Here is a 16,884-nt window from a genome sequence, read left to right on the forward strand (position 1 = left end):
CGAAGCTCCCGTTTTGGTGAGTAATTCTTTCTTTATTCATCAGTTGAGTAATTCCTTTGAATTCTCTGTTCTCCACTGCCTTAGCAGTACTTGTCATGGCTGTAAACTTAATTATTAATTGATATACTTGATTCATGTTTCATTCTTCCACCAAACTTTCACTCCAAGTTTTGCTTAACAGGGATTCCCTTACCGAGGAAATAATTGACGAATTAATTGAGGGCCGAAGAAAAACATTGCCTAACAAATTAAAAGGAGCTGATACAATTGTCTATAGAGTAATGTACACAAAATTATGTATATTGAGGCTTATGTGTTATTTAAGGCATTATCAGGCTAATTTTATCTCTACTGAAATTTTTGTCTGTTATCTTTTATAGTAACTTTAAAATCAACCATTATTGTCTAAGGATTCCTGTCTTTTACAAGGAAGAGTATCTCTAGAGATATGACAAAACTAAAAGTACATGCTATACAACATTCTCAGGTCTGCATCTTTCTTCCTGAGAAAAGCAAAGGAAAATGTTAGCAATGTGTAGTTTCTACCTGTGATTTACATCTTAGCAGATCTTTGGAGGGGGGAAAAAAGAGTAACATATTCTTCATTTTATTATTTATTTATTACCTTTTTGTGGTAAGTACTACATTCAAATGATTTAAAAGCATAAAAACTATACAGCAAAGTTTTGTCACCACTTACCCTTTCCACCGTCAGAACACTATTAGCCTTCATGTGTCATTCCAGAAAAAAAAAATGCACGTAAAATATTAAGCTCTCCAAGATATATTGTTAAATGAAAAAGAGCAATGTGTAAAACAATGTGTATATATGCTACTTATTAAAAAGGTAAATATATCTATATCTGAATACATATACCATTTTGGATATGCCATTTTGCATGTGTGTCTGTCCATAGCTATAATATAAATGTCTAGTAGGAGATACACGGTATTCTAGGGTGTATTCATTTGTAAGATATTGCCACATTTCCTTCATATGGATTTTACAATCCCAACCAAGTGGAAAAGAGACCAGACCTGCCTCTGCAGCCCTATAGGAGGGATATTATTGTAACTAGCATTATTACAGATCATCTAAATGGAAGCACAAGCATCCACAGTGAGAAAGAAGTCAGAATCCTGAATTCTCATAAGTTTGGTCTCTCTCTCTCTCTCTCTCTCTCTCTCTCTATATATATATATATATATATATATATACATATATATATATGTATATATATATATTACAGATTTGCTGGATAACTAGTGACAGTTTTTAAATTGGGCTGATTAGAGATTTAGGATTTAGGAGTTCCTGTCGTGGCTTGGTGGTAACTGAATGTGACTACTATCCATGAGGATGAGGGTTCAGTCCCTGGCCTTGCTCAGTGGATTAACTGATCAGTGGTATAGGTTGCAGATGCTGTTCCATTCGACCCCTGGCCCGTGCAATTCTGTATGCCTCAGCTGAGGCCCTAAAAAAGATGGGGGAAAAAAAAAGATTTCATGTATTTTAGGGATTGGTGAGATTAAGTCTGTGTGGTTTTAAGGTAGAACTTTTTGTTCTATTTATGAAAAAAAAATTCAATGTCTAAATCAGAGGTCTGAAATTGGATTGCTGGATTTGAAGCAAATCCAACCAAAAAGGATTACTCAACCAAAAAGGATTACTCTAGTTCATTAGTTCTCAAAAGTGTGCTTGTCTCAAGCAACAGCAGCAGCAGCATCTGGAAACTTGTGAGAAATACAAACTCCAGGGCTGGGGTCCAATAATTTGTGCTTGAACAAGCTCTCTGGGTGATTCTCATTATGCTAAAATTTGAAACTCTAGGTGTGTTTTATTTTATTTTAAAACGTGGTTAACCTAGTTTCTGTCCATCTTGGTAACATCTTTTCTCCCCAGAACCCCCATTTTTCTCATCATTCCAACATCATCATGAGTGTCTATCCTGATCCTTCCCTGCTCTACCAGGATTAATGGTTCTAATCCCTACCCCACCCACAGTGCTAGGACTCACAGAGCAAGCTAATGTAGTGTTAAAAGACACCGGCCAAATATCACCAGGAACAAACCTGACAAAACCCGTTTAATGAATTAACGGAGCGATAGGATACTTCGAGGTAACCGGGGAATGCCGCTCAGCAAGAGAAATGAGTGAAACCTCTTTTAAGAATTGTGTTTCTTTAGGGTGTTCCCTTGTGGAGAAGCGGGTTAAGGGTCCCATGTTGTCACTGCAGCAGCTGGGCGCGGGTTCGATTCCACGTGCAAGTAAAAAAAAAAAAAAAAAGAGTATCTTCAGACTCTGAAGAGGCTCTAGGGGAAGCGGGGGTTGGCTGTAGGTCGGTGGCTGTTTCTGAGGCGGGAGTAGAATGAAGCGCAGATTAACTAGGGATTGGGTCTTGTCAAGAAGAGAGGGCAGTACTAGGTAATAGACGGGAGTAGCAGAGCGGGTCTGGGACATCTTAAAAAGTCACTGATTAACCAAAGAGGAGGGCGTAGTTACATTTTATATCTGCTGCACGATCTTGGGGGAAAACATTGTTTCCTGTTAACTTTGCAGCTGGCATTACCTGCACCCGTCCTCCCAGCCTGATAACAGCAGCGCCACGTTGTTCTTTTTCCATCGAAGTAGCATTTCTTCCTTTCCATCTAGACAGGATTCGCTTTTTCCGTGGACATTTCCTGTTCTTGAGTCTCGGCTTCAGGGAACTATTCCTCGGTTGCTTCGAATCTGAGCGTTCGGGAGACTTTCGAGAGGAAGCCCGCCGAGGTTTCCTCGTTTTCGCCCCCCTCCAAAGGGCCTAGGAGACGAGGCGCGAGAGACTTGCCCTCAGAGGAAACTTAACACTCCCACATTCTCTGCCTGCTGCTGGGTTTGCAGGCGTTTCCAGACTGGGGTTAGGGTCGGGATGGTTGGTGGCGAGGGCAGAAGAGAAGCCCGCCTCTCGCGAATTATCCGGGCGAATTGGAAGCTCTCATCTCCCCAGATGCTCCGCGGCGAAGAAAGCGCCCCCCAGCTGGAGGTTGGAGGTAGGGTTGCCAGGTCAAATGCAGAAGGCCCAGGGACCTTTGAATTTCAGAACAGGAAGAATTTTTTGCATGCAGATGTGGCAAACATGGTAGGTAGCTGCGCGTCGAGAGCGGCCTTCAGGGCGCGGCGGGAGGCGAGGAGGGTTCTCTTCGTCGATTCTGAGGCCAGAGGGCATCTCCGTCCCAGAAAACGTCACTCACTCGCCCTTTCCACTCGCTCCCGAGGTGTTTGTAAACTTCCGAAGGGAAATGTCCGTTTCAGAGCTCTCCAGGGTTCAGCCCACTTGGGACTCACAGACAGAGGCATTAAAGGATGACTAGAGGACTCCTTCGCTTTGGTGCATAACTTGCACTCCTTGAAGCTGAATATATCATTATTACATCGGAAAGGAGTGCTGCTCAAAAATGGGAGAAACGGGCTCCAAGTTAATCAGCGAGAGGCAAATGCAAAACTGGACCCCAAGGTCCCATTGAGACATGGACTCCGACGGTCAGATTCAAAGCTGGTAATGCTCTTACACAACACGACAGTTATTTACGATGTTAAGCTGGACTTTTAAGTGGAATGAACAGGCCTCGTCGGCTGAAGCGGAACTGTGGCTCCTGCACACACAACCTCTCTCAGTCCCCTTTTTTGCTCCAAGTCCAGTTCTTTGATTTTTTCATTCTCTTGTACCTCCAGTTCCCGCGAACCCTCAAACACCCTGCCCGGAGCGGCGCGTTGAAACGGTGTGAGTTAGGGGCCGATGGGTTGCTCCCTCCGATCCTGCCCAATCTTGAGGTCCGCGCTCTTCTCTCAAGGGTAAGTTCCTGGCTCGCTGGCGGCCAGTCTCAGCCTGTGGTGGCCAGAATGATCAGACCTACAAATATAGATGAAACTAAAAGACAGGACTCTAATCAACGTTATGCAGAATAAAGAACTTGGTTGAAATGTATGTACGTATTTCTAGAAAATATAATATACCAAAACACTCTCAGATGAACTAGAAAATCCCAACAGTCCAGTTACAATCGAAGATATAATGTCAACAACCACCCCAAAAATGTGACATAAGTTTCACAGGTGAATTTTAATAAACTATTTACAGAAGAGATAGTTCCAATGCATTTAAAACTGTTCCAGAATATAGAATAAGAAGGGAATATTAGATCTTGGAGTGGAGGGACAATTCGAATATTGATCTTGAGACCTCAATTGATTACCATAAGAAAACCACATATTTTATTCTCATTTATGCTGAATCCTAAATAAAATAGGAGCAAGCAGAATTCAGCAGCACATTAAAGGGATAAATAATTTACTATGGCAAAATGGAGATGAGCATAAAATTTTGTTTAAAATTTTATTTTATTTTTGCTTTTTAGGGCTGCACTCGCAGCATATTGAAGCTCCGAGGCTAGGGGTCCAGTCAGAGATACAGCTGCTGGCCTACACCACAGCCACAGCAACTTGGTATCCAAGCCGAGTCTGCAACCTACACCACAGCTCACAGCAAAGCTGGATCCCTGGCCCACTGAGCAAGGCCAGGGATTGAACCCACATCCTCATGGATGCTAGTCAGATTCCTTTCTGCTGTGCTGCAATGAGAACTCCCTACAATTTTAAACTATTTAAACATACTTCAATGTATTTAAGGAGAACCATCATATACACATCAGATAGATGTGGAAAAGGGATTTAATTATATCAATATCCATTTCGACGTATTAAAACTTTTAAATAAAAAGATAGTTCCTGGAGTTCCCTGGTGGCTCAGTGGGTTAAGGATGGGGCAGTTGTCATTGCTGTGGCTCTGGTCGCTGCTGTGGAGAGGTTCTATCCCAGGATCCCAGCCTGAGGAGTGTTTGCATAACTAGGTGCGGCCAAAAAAGAGAAGAAGAATTAATAGTTCCTTACTTAACACAATAAACATATCTAACGTGCATCAACATCATCTTGCTTTTCAGAGAAGACATTATGTAGCTTTTCTCTGAAGTTAGCAACATATTAGAAAAATGTCCATTCTCACTATTATTGTTTTCTATTGTTCTGGAGGAACCAGACAATGCATTTAACTAAATAAATAAATTGGAAAGAAGGACTTAAATTATCACTAAATTAGGTATATGAAGGTATCCAAGGATTTGCTTATAAAATTAAATATATTTATAAAAAGAAACAAGAGAAATCAATTGCCTTCACACACACATGCAGTGAAAGAAAAGAACCCCATTTACAATAGCAACAAAAGAGATAAAACACTGAGAAGTAAATTTAAGAGGAAATGACAAGATCAACTATCAAAAAAACTTTAAATATTGTTGACTGACCCAAGATACGGAGAAGGCATATCAATTTCTTCAACATGTCAGTTTAGGTGTTGAATATAATGCCAATAAAAATTTGCATGGAATTTCATTTCAAAACTGGATAAATAGCTTTTGAAGTTTACGTGAAAAGTAAATAAATATTAGTAACAGGAAAATTCAGAAAAGGATGACAAGGAAGACATAGGCCTTCTGCATTTTAAAACATATTACAAATTACAACAAAAAAAAATGTTGTAGTGTGAAGAGTATGGACAATCCAGAAGTGGGCTCCAATATTTAAGCATTTAGTAAAAATGGCACGTCAAGTCAGTGTAGAAAAGATAGATCATTCAATAAATGGTACTGGCACATCTGGGTAGACATCTGAAAAAAATGGAGTGTAAATGTCACATCTTACAACTGGGTAATTTCCAGGTGATTCACAAATTTAAACAGGAAAAATAATAAAACCATAAAAGCCCTTGAAGAAACCACACAATAATTTTTCTTTTATAGTCTTTGCACAAGGGAGACTTCTTGCAATCACAGAAAACACAAAAATTAGTAAATTTAACTACTTAAAATTTTAAAATTTCAGTGTAGCTAATACCAGCACAAAGTAGAGTGAAAAAATTCCAAATTATCACAAGGGGCTAATTTCCCTAATATATAATGATCATCAAGTCAATGGAAAGACCGTCACAAGAGGAAAAGGAAGAGGATATGAACAAAAAATTCACAGAAAGGAAATGTACATGAATATTAATTTATTCAACCTTGTTCATTTTTAAAGGCCTGTTAATAATACTACAATAATATACCATTTTTTACCTATCATGTTTGGCAAAGGTTAAAAAATTTGATGAAGGGAGTTTCCATTGTGGTTTAGGGGGTTAAGAACCCAACTGGTATCCATGAGGATGTAGGTTTGATCCCTGGCCCTGCTCAGTGGGTTAAGGATCCAGCATTGCCATGAGCTGTGGTGTAGGTCACAGACGAAGCTCGCATTTGACCCCTAGCCTGGGAACTTCCATATGCTGCAGATAAGGCCCTAAAAAGCAAAAAAAAAAAAAAAAAAAAGAAGACTGGAGGTGATGGCACTTTCACATATTATTAAAGAGCTGTAAATTGTTATAATTATTTTTGAGGGCAATTTAGTGGTCTATATACATGTTACAAATATATACACTCTTTGATGTAGAAATTCTATTTCTAGGAATTTGCCCTAGACATATACTCGTACTTGTGTAAGATGATGTATGTATGAAACTATTTAGCTAAGTATTGTTTATGAATAGAAAATAATTGGAAGTAGCAAAATTGCTCATCAATAGAGGACTGGCTGAAAAAAAAATCTATATACTGGAATATTATACTGTCAAAAATAAAGAAATAAATCTACATCTATAGCTATGGGGAAAACTCCAAGATATGCACCTGAGGTATATGGAGGTTCCCAGGCTAGGGGTCAGAATTGGAGCTGTAGCTGCTGGCTTATGCTACAGCCACAGCAACGCTGGATCCAAAGCCGCATCTGCAACCTACACCACAGCTCACTGCAATGCCGGATTGCTGACCCACTGAGTGGGGCCAGGAATCAAACCCACATCCTCATGGATGCGGGTTCGTTAACCACTGAGCCACGATAAGAACTCCCCAAGATACACTGGTAAATAAGCAAAATAGGGAGTTGTATATGTAATATTCTATTATTTGTGTAAAATAATGAAAATATATTATAAATAAATATTTGCTTCCCTCTAAAAACCTCCAGAAGAAATCCAGAGCTTTGGCTATTTTTAGGGAATGAAATTAGATGGTTAGGGGCAGTAGTAGGATGGAAATTTTCATTAAAATTTTCTTAAATGTAAAAATGTTTAAATAGATGAGGGAGGGAGAGAGCGAGGAGAATGGAAAAACTAGTACATATCCAGAATCTCTTAACCATAGATCTAAAATCCATTAAAATTCTGAAAATTTTTTTCCTCCATAAATTTGGCACTAAAACTCATCTGAGGCAAGTCTTGATGTGAACTGAAGTGAGATTTCTTTAAGTAGTCTTTTAAAAAATTTGAATTCTGAAACACAGTTACTCCCAGTTTTCTGTATAATATATAATCAACATCATATACACACTTACACTTATAATTGTTCATTTTGCCATACTTGCACATGTTCACCCTCTCTCTCTCTCTGCTGAAGTATTTTCCAGTAAAACATATACATCATGATATACCACCCTTGAATACCTCAGTATCTGCCTCTAAAAAATTTGGAACCGCAATACCATTATCAAGCTCGACAGAAGAGAAGAATCTGAGCGAGATTTTTCAATGCATTCCCTTTTGTACTTTTTGTGTTTTGAATCTGTAGCTATAGAACTTATTCAATTTTAAATTAGAAATAAACTAGATGAGATCTTTAATACATAAAATTGACCAGAAAGCTATGGGATCTGCCAAGGTATCACTAAAGGACAGGAAAGAAAGATTCACAAGAATCCAATTAAAAGCAGAGTTCATGGGGAGGGGGAATCATTTCATTTTAACGCCCTACTAAATTGGGGCTGGTACTAAAGGAGGGCTTTCATCAAGTCAGTACTGACAGAAGCATGGTAGGCACAGAAGGCCAATCCAAATCCAACACAAGTGTCTATTGCTTTGAAGTTAAAATTTTGATCTCTCCATTATAGAGAGCCCAATATAATCAGCTTTCCACTAGGTAACTGACTGTTCCTACTGGGATATTATACTGTATCTAGGGTTTAGGACTGGTTGGAGCTTTTGCAAATTAGACTCTCAACACTAGTGGTAGTCTGGGTTAGTTTTAGTGAAAGAAAACCTTTTTTTTTTTTTTGAGTCTATGCATATCCTCCATCATGTTAGTCATGATCACAATGTTCAAAAGTTCTCTGAGCAAATACTGAGATAGCTGAAAAAACTATCAGCTTGGTATCCATAGGGCAGATCAGCTTGCCACTTGCTTACTGAAACGCTCTTACATTGTGGGTTAGTGAAGATTCATGTGGACCACAAATATTTTTACGCTTGAGTCTATCCACATAGCGCCTAGTTCCCTCGATCTCTTTGTTACTAATCCTCCACATATTTTTCTCTTTCTTCCCCTTCCCCTCCTTCTTCTACTCCTCCTCCTTTTTCTTCGTTTGAGCTTATGGCATAACACACAGTGGAGTCAGTATCCCAGTATGCCTATTTCCAGATTAGGTGATCCTCAATCTTTTTAGTTAACTGTGTGGTCAGCATTTCTTCTTGTCTCTAAACTGAGTGGCATATTAAATATTTTCAGTAGAGATTCCCAATTCTAAACTTAAAATAATCTCTCCTGGCGTTCCCACCATGGCTCAGTGGTTAACGAATCTGACTAGCTCCCTGAGATTCAATCCCTGGCCTCGCTCAGTGGGTTAAGGATCTGGCATTGCCATGAGCTGTGGTGTAGGTTGCAGACTCGGCTAGAATCCTGTGTTGCTGTGGCTCTGGCGTAGGCCAGCAGCTACAGCTCTGATTTGACCCCTAGACTGGGAACTTCCATATGCCACCAGTGCGGCCCTAAAAAGAAAAAAAACAAAAAACAAAAAAACTCCTCTGTAGGGGAATCCTCTTCCAAACAGACAGAAGGGAGCCAGTCTTTCTCAAAGCTGTTTAACTACGACATCCACTTGACCCTAGCATGGAACCAGGCTGCTACAGTTGACCTACTTAACAACACACATAAACCAGTTACAGAGCCTAAGCAATTGCTAGTGAGATATTGGAGAGTTTCATATAAGTATAAAAACTGTTTACTTAAAGAAAAAAAACTGTTTACTTATCAAAGATGTACATCAAAAATGGAAGAGTAGGGAGTTCCCACCGTGGCTCAGCAGTAAGAAACCAGACTAGTATCCTTGAGGATGTGGGTTCATTCCCTGGCCTCGATCAGTGGGTTTGTGGGTTAAGGATCATAAGCTGTGGTGTAGGTCCAGTGTTGTTGTGGCTCCAATTTGACCCCTAGCCTGGGACCTTCCATATGTCTCGGGTACAGCCCTAAAAAGATTAAAAAAAAAAAAAAAGAGTAACATATTTAAAGTACAAGAGAAATTGAGCAATTACTCCCATTACATGGTTCTTAGGAAAGTTGTACTGAGGGCTTTGCAAGTGAGGTATGTTGGAGAAAGTGATTGCGATTTGGGGCAATTTTTCTTTATGCTGGTGCTCTAAATGATTACGCAGTTACTGGATATTTGGAAGAAGCTGAAGTAAAGGATAAAGCTTGAGTTTATTTAATGCCCTCACATGGCTAGGCTGTAGAAAACAACTAAAGGTATTTGCACAGCTACCGTTTTAGAGTTAAAAATACATCAGGAAACCTCCATTAACATGCAAGATGCTTTTTTACTGCTGTGACGTTAAAATAATAATGAGGTTAAAACAAAGCAAAACATATTTAATCTACAAAACACCACTGTCCTGGTTGGCATAAAAAAATTGATGAACGACTAACAATACTTATAATTATGCTCTTTTACACCGATGAAGCTAATTTAATTGATTTTGAACCGATTTTGCATTACTGCTAAGAACCCAGACAACTTTAGCGGCAAAAAAAGGGGGGGGGGGGGGGAGAAATAATTATACATGCAAATCCCAAGCTAAAGGTGATGGTGGTTCCTTTAGGGCAGTGGAACTAGGAACAGGGTAGGATTTCACTTTTTACTTTATTAATTTTGGCATTGTCTGAGGTTTTATAAAAAACCATAGGTAATGGATTAATTTTTTTAATGTTCAAAAAATAAGCATTTTCAATCATTAATGGTCGGTGCTTCAGCCGTGTTTTCAGTTTAAAACCTGTTTGGGGCTCACACACGTATGAAATTCTGTGAGTCACCGTGGAAAACGAACTGGAGGCCCAGGCAGTTGGGGGTTGGCTCCAGGTGAGGCACGCGCAGGAGGTAGGAACCGAGACCCGGAGTCCTAGACCGGCCGGAAGTGCCTTGCGCGGGGGGCCCCTCGGTGGCGGGCATCTTCTCCGCTGGGCCTTTGTTCCCGGGCGCGCGCCAGCGCCAGGGCGGGAGCCCCCTACCTCCTCGCCTTTTCCAGGCCTAGTGAGTGGGCCCGGGACCGGGGTGAAGTGGGTGTGGAAAGGGACTCGCAGCCCCGAGGAGGGCGGGGGGCCAGGGGTGGAGGTGGTGGTGGTGGTGGTGGTCGTCGTCGTGCTCCGGGGTCCTAGCGCAGAACGATCCTCCCAGGCTGGAGGGACGTTGTGTGGCAGGGGGCTAAGCGGGGGCTGCCAGGGCAGAAGGTCCCCACCGTGAATAACTGAATAACGGCAGCAGGATTAAGACACAGGGCAGGAAACGCCTGGAGTTGGGGAAATATCTTCGGGGACAAGGAAGTTAAGGACACATATTTTTTAAGACGTTCTGCAGCCTTCCTCATGGACAGCCGCTGTGTATACGCTTAGGTTCTAAAAGCATCTGAAGGGGCGTTGAATGGACCGAGGTTCAAGTGCAGAATATGACATTTTCCGGCTCCCTTTCCCTGAGTTCACTGATTCTCAAACCTTGAGATGCATACAAATTCCTGAGGAGCACGCACATTCCTGAGATACATAATCAGGGCTTCCTATCCTTCCCCTCCCACCCCCAGTCCTGGGATTCTATTCCCTGGATGTCTGCCAAAGGGCCTATGGAGCTGGAATTCAGCTGCTGGGGGGCACTTCGGACATTTTGGAGACACACCGGCCTCCTGGGTCTCAGGAACCGCCCGAGTATCAGATTTCTTCTCCCTTGAGCTTCTGTGGATTCTTAGGACTGTCCTCACCAAGAATTTGACATTAAGCAACCTGCTTAACTCCCCCCACCCCCACCCCGGCCCCATTTCTTATCTATCGAAACAGTGATTGTAATCAAACCTCAGAGGGTAATTGTGAGGCTTAAATATGTGTCTGAAAGCATGCTGTAGACTGTTGTGCAGCGTTGGCTGTTACTCTGAGGAGACAGCAGAGTAGCATGCAAAGCTCACAGGACTTGAAATCTCCCTAAATTTTCCTTTCTGTGAATTAGTGAAAATGAAACCAACCTTAAACGATTGTTTAAAAGACTAATTTTACAAACTCAAGACTTCAATAAAAGTTCATTCACTTAGTCAAAGATAAAACCATTTTTCCATTTATTCTTTCTCTAATTTGACTTTTATACAGTGAGTCTGTATATTTTCCATTATCCCCACCCTTTGGTCACTTTACTTTCAGTGAAGAGCTTTAGAGTCTATGACAATTGTTTATACGATTAGTTCCTATAATTAACTGCTGCTATTTTTCTACAAAAACAGGGATTTTTTTTTCTTTTTTTCTTTCTTCTTTTTTTTTTTTTGCTGCTTAAGAGGACACTTCCAAAGGTGTTTCTAAAACATAACTCCAGCTGGTGGGTCCCTTTTAAGCTATTCGAGATCAAGATGAATACAGACCCCAAGGAGGTTTTATCCCTGGATGTTCAAGCTCCTGAGGTTTGGGAAGAACTTCTGACACTGAAAGTGGAGGCAGAAAGTCACTTCCAAATGCAGGAATCCAGGCTGAAACGAAATAACCCACTGGCAAGGGAGATCTTCCGAAGACACTTTCGACAGCTCTGTTACCAGGAGACCCCTGGACCAAGGGAGGCTCTCACCCGACTCCGGGAACTTTGCTACCAGTGGTTGAGGCCACATGTGAGCACGAAGGAGCAGATTCTGGATCTGCTGGTGCTGGAGCAGTTCCTATCTATCCTGCCCGAGGAGCTCCAGGGCTGGGTGAGGGAGCGCTGTCCAGAAAGTGGGGAGGAGGCGGTGATTTTGCTGGAGGATCTGGAGAGAGAGCTCGATGAACCACAACATGAGGTAGGAAGGGAGATCACCAGGGAAAAAGGTTTATGGGTGTCACCAAAGACCCTTGTGATCCTCCACTTTGTATCCCCTTGACTTTGGTGATTAAATAAGACCCTGATTTCTGTTTCTTTCTGGAAAGTGTTTCTTTAGACAGTTATAATTTCTTCAGAAGTCAAATCTTGTCTCTTTGTTTCTAGATGGTAGCCTACAGACTTGGACAAGAAGTCCTCCCTGAAGGGACAGTGTCTCTAGGAGAGCAAATGTCACTGGGCCTCCAGTCCCAGCCTAAGGAGCCCCAACTCACATGTGACCCTGCTCAGGAGCCCCAACACATTGGAGAGACAGGTGAGAGACAGGATTTATTTGGTGTTGAACATATCCCACCTGGTCGAGCACAAACAAAAAAGCCAGAACTGGGAAACCAGGGATATAGAAGATACTAGCAACACTCAGTGCTTCTGACTGCCTGGTGGGCTCATCCTTGTCCCCTCCGCCTGCACTCAGTCTTTCCCTGAGTACCATCCTGGAAACTCTCTGGTCTTGGTTCAGGAATCACTGTGGAGAACAGCTTTAGAGAATGGACTTCAGGGTTTTTTGTTTGTCTGTTTTTGTTTAAAATATTTATGGCCGCACCGGCAACATATGAAAGTTCCTGGGCCAGGGATTGAATCCAAGCAGGAGCTGCGACCTACACTGCAGCTGGAACAGTGCTGGATCCTTTAACCCACTGTGCCTGCAGAGGATGGAACCCATGGTTCCGCAGCAACCCGAGCCACTGCAGTTAGATTCTTAACCCACAGCATCACAGCGGGAACTCTGACTTCAAGGTTTGACAGGTTCAAATCATAGCTTCACCTCTTGGAAGCTGCTTGTACTTGAACAGGTTACTTAACCACTTGATCAGGGTTTCCTCATCTGCAAAATGGGGTTGATAATAGTATTGTCTCAGTCTGCTCGGTCTGCCGTAACTGACTGGATGGCTGAATCAATAGAAATGTATTTTCTCATAGTTCTGAAGGCTAGAAATTCAAGAGCAAGGCGCCATCCGTGTTGGTTTCTGGTGAGACCGCTCTTCCTGGATTGTAGACAGCTGCCTTGATGCTGCCACAGGCATAGGCACGTGCGCATTCCTTTCTGCACATGCCAGAGCCTTTGAGGGGGAGCCGTGCTCTGGTATCTCTTCCTCTTCTTATAAGGACCTCAGTCCTATTGGATTAGGGCCCCACCTTTAATTACCTTAAATTATCTCCCTAAAGGCTTTATCTCCAAATACAGTTAGGACTTTATTCATATAGGCCAAATTCATATTGGGGTGGGGATGACACAGTTCAGTCTATAACAAATGTGTACCTCAGAAGGTTGTTGTGGAGTTCCTGTCGTGGCGCAGTGGTTAACGAATCCAACTAGGAACCATGAGGTTGCCGGTTCGGTCCCTGCCCTTGCTCAGTGGGTTAACGATCCTGCGTTGCCGTGAGCTGTGGTGTAGGTTGCAGACACGGCTCGATCCCGAGTTGCTGTGGCTCTGGCGTAGGCCAGTGGCTACAGCTCCGATTTGACCCCTAGCCTGGGAACCTCCATATGCCGCGGAGCGGCCCAAGAAATAGCAAAAAGACAAAAAAAAAGAAGGTTGTTGTGAGCACTGAATACAAACAACTTATGCAAAGCACTTGGCATGCATTATTCTTAGTGTATGGTAACTGTTCTTATCTGAAATTACCACTGCCACCCTTGCCAGTTTGGGTTTACATTTGCAGTTGAAAAATACAAGATGTGCTTAGTAAATGGCAGACTGGATGAGGTAATCTGATGGAATCAGACCTTGCCATTTCCTTGCATGTAATCTTAATCTTCACAGTGGCATTAGTACTGGGGACCAGTGGGTGTAGTACTGGGCACTTGGGTCTGAGTCAGCTGCCTTCCCATTCCAGCTCTCCCTGCAGCAGTTGGCTTCTTCTAAATTCCCACACCTGACATCACAGTCTCTTAGTGACTTTTTGTTAACCTTCTGATAATCAGATCTTGAGCCTGTGGAGATGAGGTTGCAGCAAGGGGGTGACAAATAATTAGCGTATAAATAAGGAGATGATACGTTAGAAGATGATGTCATGAAATAAAGCAAAACTAGAACAAGATAGGGAGGTTACAGCTGCTATTGCTGGGGCACATAGATTGTAGTTTTAAGTGGAGGAATTAGGAAGGTGAGAATTGGGGAGTTCCCGTCGTGGTGCAGCAGAGACGAATCCGACTAGGAACCAAAAAGTTGCAGGTTCGATCCCTGGCCTCACTCAGTGGGTTAAGAATCCAGCATTGCTATGAGCTGTGGCGTGGGTTGCAGATAAGGCTTTGATCTGGCATTGCTGTGCTGTGGTGTAGGCTGGCAGCTGTAACTCTAATTCTTCCCCTAGCCTGGGAATCTCCATATGCCGAGAGTGTAGCTCTAAAAAAGAAAAAATACAATAAAATAAAAAAATAAAGAAGGTGAGAACTGGGGAGTCCCCTGGTGGCTTAGGTGTTGTTACTGCCATAGCACGAGTTCAGTCCCTGGCCTGGGAACTTTTGTATGCCACAGGTACAACCATTAAAAAAAAGAGAGAAGGTGAGAATTGAGCAAAAAGTTGAAGGAAGTGAGGGTGTGAGCCTTGCTATTATCTGAAGTCAGAGCTTTCCAGGATGAGGGAAGCGCTAGAGCAAAGGGCTTGTGCTGGTGATGCACCCGGGGTGGTTATAGGTTAGAAAGACATAAAGTGTCTGAAGCACTTAGAATAGGAGAAGCTTGGTACTTGTCCCATAAATGACTGAACGGATGCATACATGAGGTGACTTTCCTTGGAAAGGGTCGTTTTGAGGCTCCGTGCCTCACAGCCTGGAGGGAGTTCTAAGGAAAGATGCCAAAGAACCCACTCTGATCTGGACCCTTCTCTTCCTGTGAAGAAATATAAAAAAATTCTGAAGAGTTCCCACTGTGCCTCAGTAGTAACAAGCCCAACTAATACCCATGAGGAGGCAGGTTCGATCCCTGGCCTCCCTCAGTGGGTTAAGGATCTGGCCTTGCCATGAGCTGCAATGTAGGTCGCAGATACAGCTCAGATCTGGCATGGCTGTGGCTACAGTGTAGGCCAGCAGCTACAGCTCCAATTTGACCCCTAGCCTGGGAACTTACGTATGTCATGGGTAAGGCCCTAAAAAGACCAAAAAAAAAATTTTTTTTTTTGTCTAGGCCTATCCATAAGAGGGTGGAGTGAGCTGCATTTTGCTAAAAAAGGCAAACCTCCCTCATTACCTTGAGGAAGGTGTAACCACACTGGCCCTTCTGCTCCCAACCTCCTCCCTAGTGTAGCGTGACATCAGGATAGAAGCACCTTGCATTTCTGTGCAGACCGACCCTCCTGCAGGCTCAGGGAACAAGTGGCATTTACTTGGGCTTCTTTGTTTCAGATGGAATGACGGAGACTGAGGACAGAGAGTTGGTGCTCAGGAAAGACTGTCCTAAGAGGGTGGAACCACGTGGGAAAATGTCTTACGAGAAGACCTGGGAGGTATCCCAACAGGATCCCCGACACGGAGAAGTGGGTGAACGCAAGGGTGGGATGGAGCAGCACTGGGGAGGGCCCTTAAGAGACCCACCACACAGATGTGAGGAATGTGGGAAGAGCTTTGCTCAGAGCTCAGGTCTCGTTCGACATCAAAGAGTTCACACTGGAGAACGACCCTATGAGTGTAATGAGTGTGGGAAAACCTTCAGTCGGAGTTCGGGTCTTTTTAATCACCGAGGAATCCACAACATAGAGAAACGTTACCACTGTAAGGAGTGTGGGAAAGCCTTCAGCCAGAGTGCAGGTCTCATCCAGCATCAGAGGATCCACAAGGGAGAGAAGCCCTATCAGTGCAGCCAGTGCAACAAGAGCTACGGTCGCCGTTCATTTCTCATCGAGCATCAGAGAAGCCACACGGGGGAGCGACCTCACCATTGCAACAAATGCGGGAAAAGCTTTAATCGCCATTGCAACCTCATCCGCCATCAAAAGATCCACGCGGGGGCTGAGCTGGTCTAATCCTTACTGTGTGCAAGTGTTCTGGATCCCTGGCCAAACCATGTGGGGTAGGTTAAGACTAGGAAATGCCTTTCTTCCTGTCTCCACTAAATGTGTTTTCGTCCGGGGACACCCAAAGAGAAAGGTTTGGGGTTTTGAAGCTGCTGCTTTCCCTTTGGTTCCTTTGCCCCTTCCTGGTTCTTACCACCCCGTCCCTCTCTATTTATTCTCTTTGAGATGGCTGCTAAACATTTCTAACTATATAACAAGTGGCACTGCTATAGCCAGCATGCCAGAAAGATCTGTATCTGTGTTTAATTCCTAAGATCACACAGAGCTCTGCTGATGTTTACAGTAAATGGATCTTTGGTGTTCCCTGTGACCAGGATCTGCGTAGTAAACACCTTTTCTGCTGCTGCTTCCCTCTGACGCCTACATGATGCTCCGCTGGAATAGTGACCAGCACTGGCTGAGTGCTTCATGGTTTGCAAAGTACTTCCATTTACTTAACATCACATGGTCCTCGCAACAATCACACAGGGAAATGAATATTGTCATTATCGTGTTTTACAGATGAGGAACTGAAGATTCAGAAAACCCAAGCCTCAGAGCCAAGGTTTCAACCCTGGACTTTTATTTTTAGTAAATTTTTTCTAATGATTTAGTTTAATTT

The 16,884-nt window shown here is 42.8% G+C and overlaps 1 protein-coding gene across 1 annotated transcript; it reads left to right on the forward strand.

Moving 5' to 3' along the window:
• Window positions 1-10,294: 10,294 nt before the first annotated feature.
• On the forward strand, window positions 10,295-16,884 carry ZSCAN9 (zinc finger and SCAN domain containing 9). Its single transcript, XM_047796862.1, has 4 exons — window positions 10,295-10,421; window positions 11,701-12,192; window positions 12,378-12,525; window positions 15,616-16,884. Exons 2-4 carry the CDS (start codon window positions 11,773-11,775, stop codon window positions 16,230-16,232), a joined length of 1,185 nt encoding a protein of 394 aa, XP_047652818.1. The 5' UTR covers window positions 10,295-10,421; window positions 11,701-11,772; the 3' UTR covers window positions 16,233-16,884.

The sequence above is a fragment of the Phacochoerus africanus genome, chromosome 9, assembly GCF_016906955.1.
Source record: "Phacochoerus africanus isolate WHEZ1 chromosome 9, ROS_Pafr_v1, whole genome shotgun sequence".
NCBI lineage: Eukaryota > Metazoa > Chordata > Mammalia > Artiodactyla > Suidae > Phacochoerus > Phacochoerus africanus.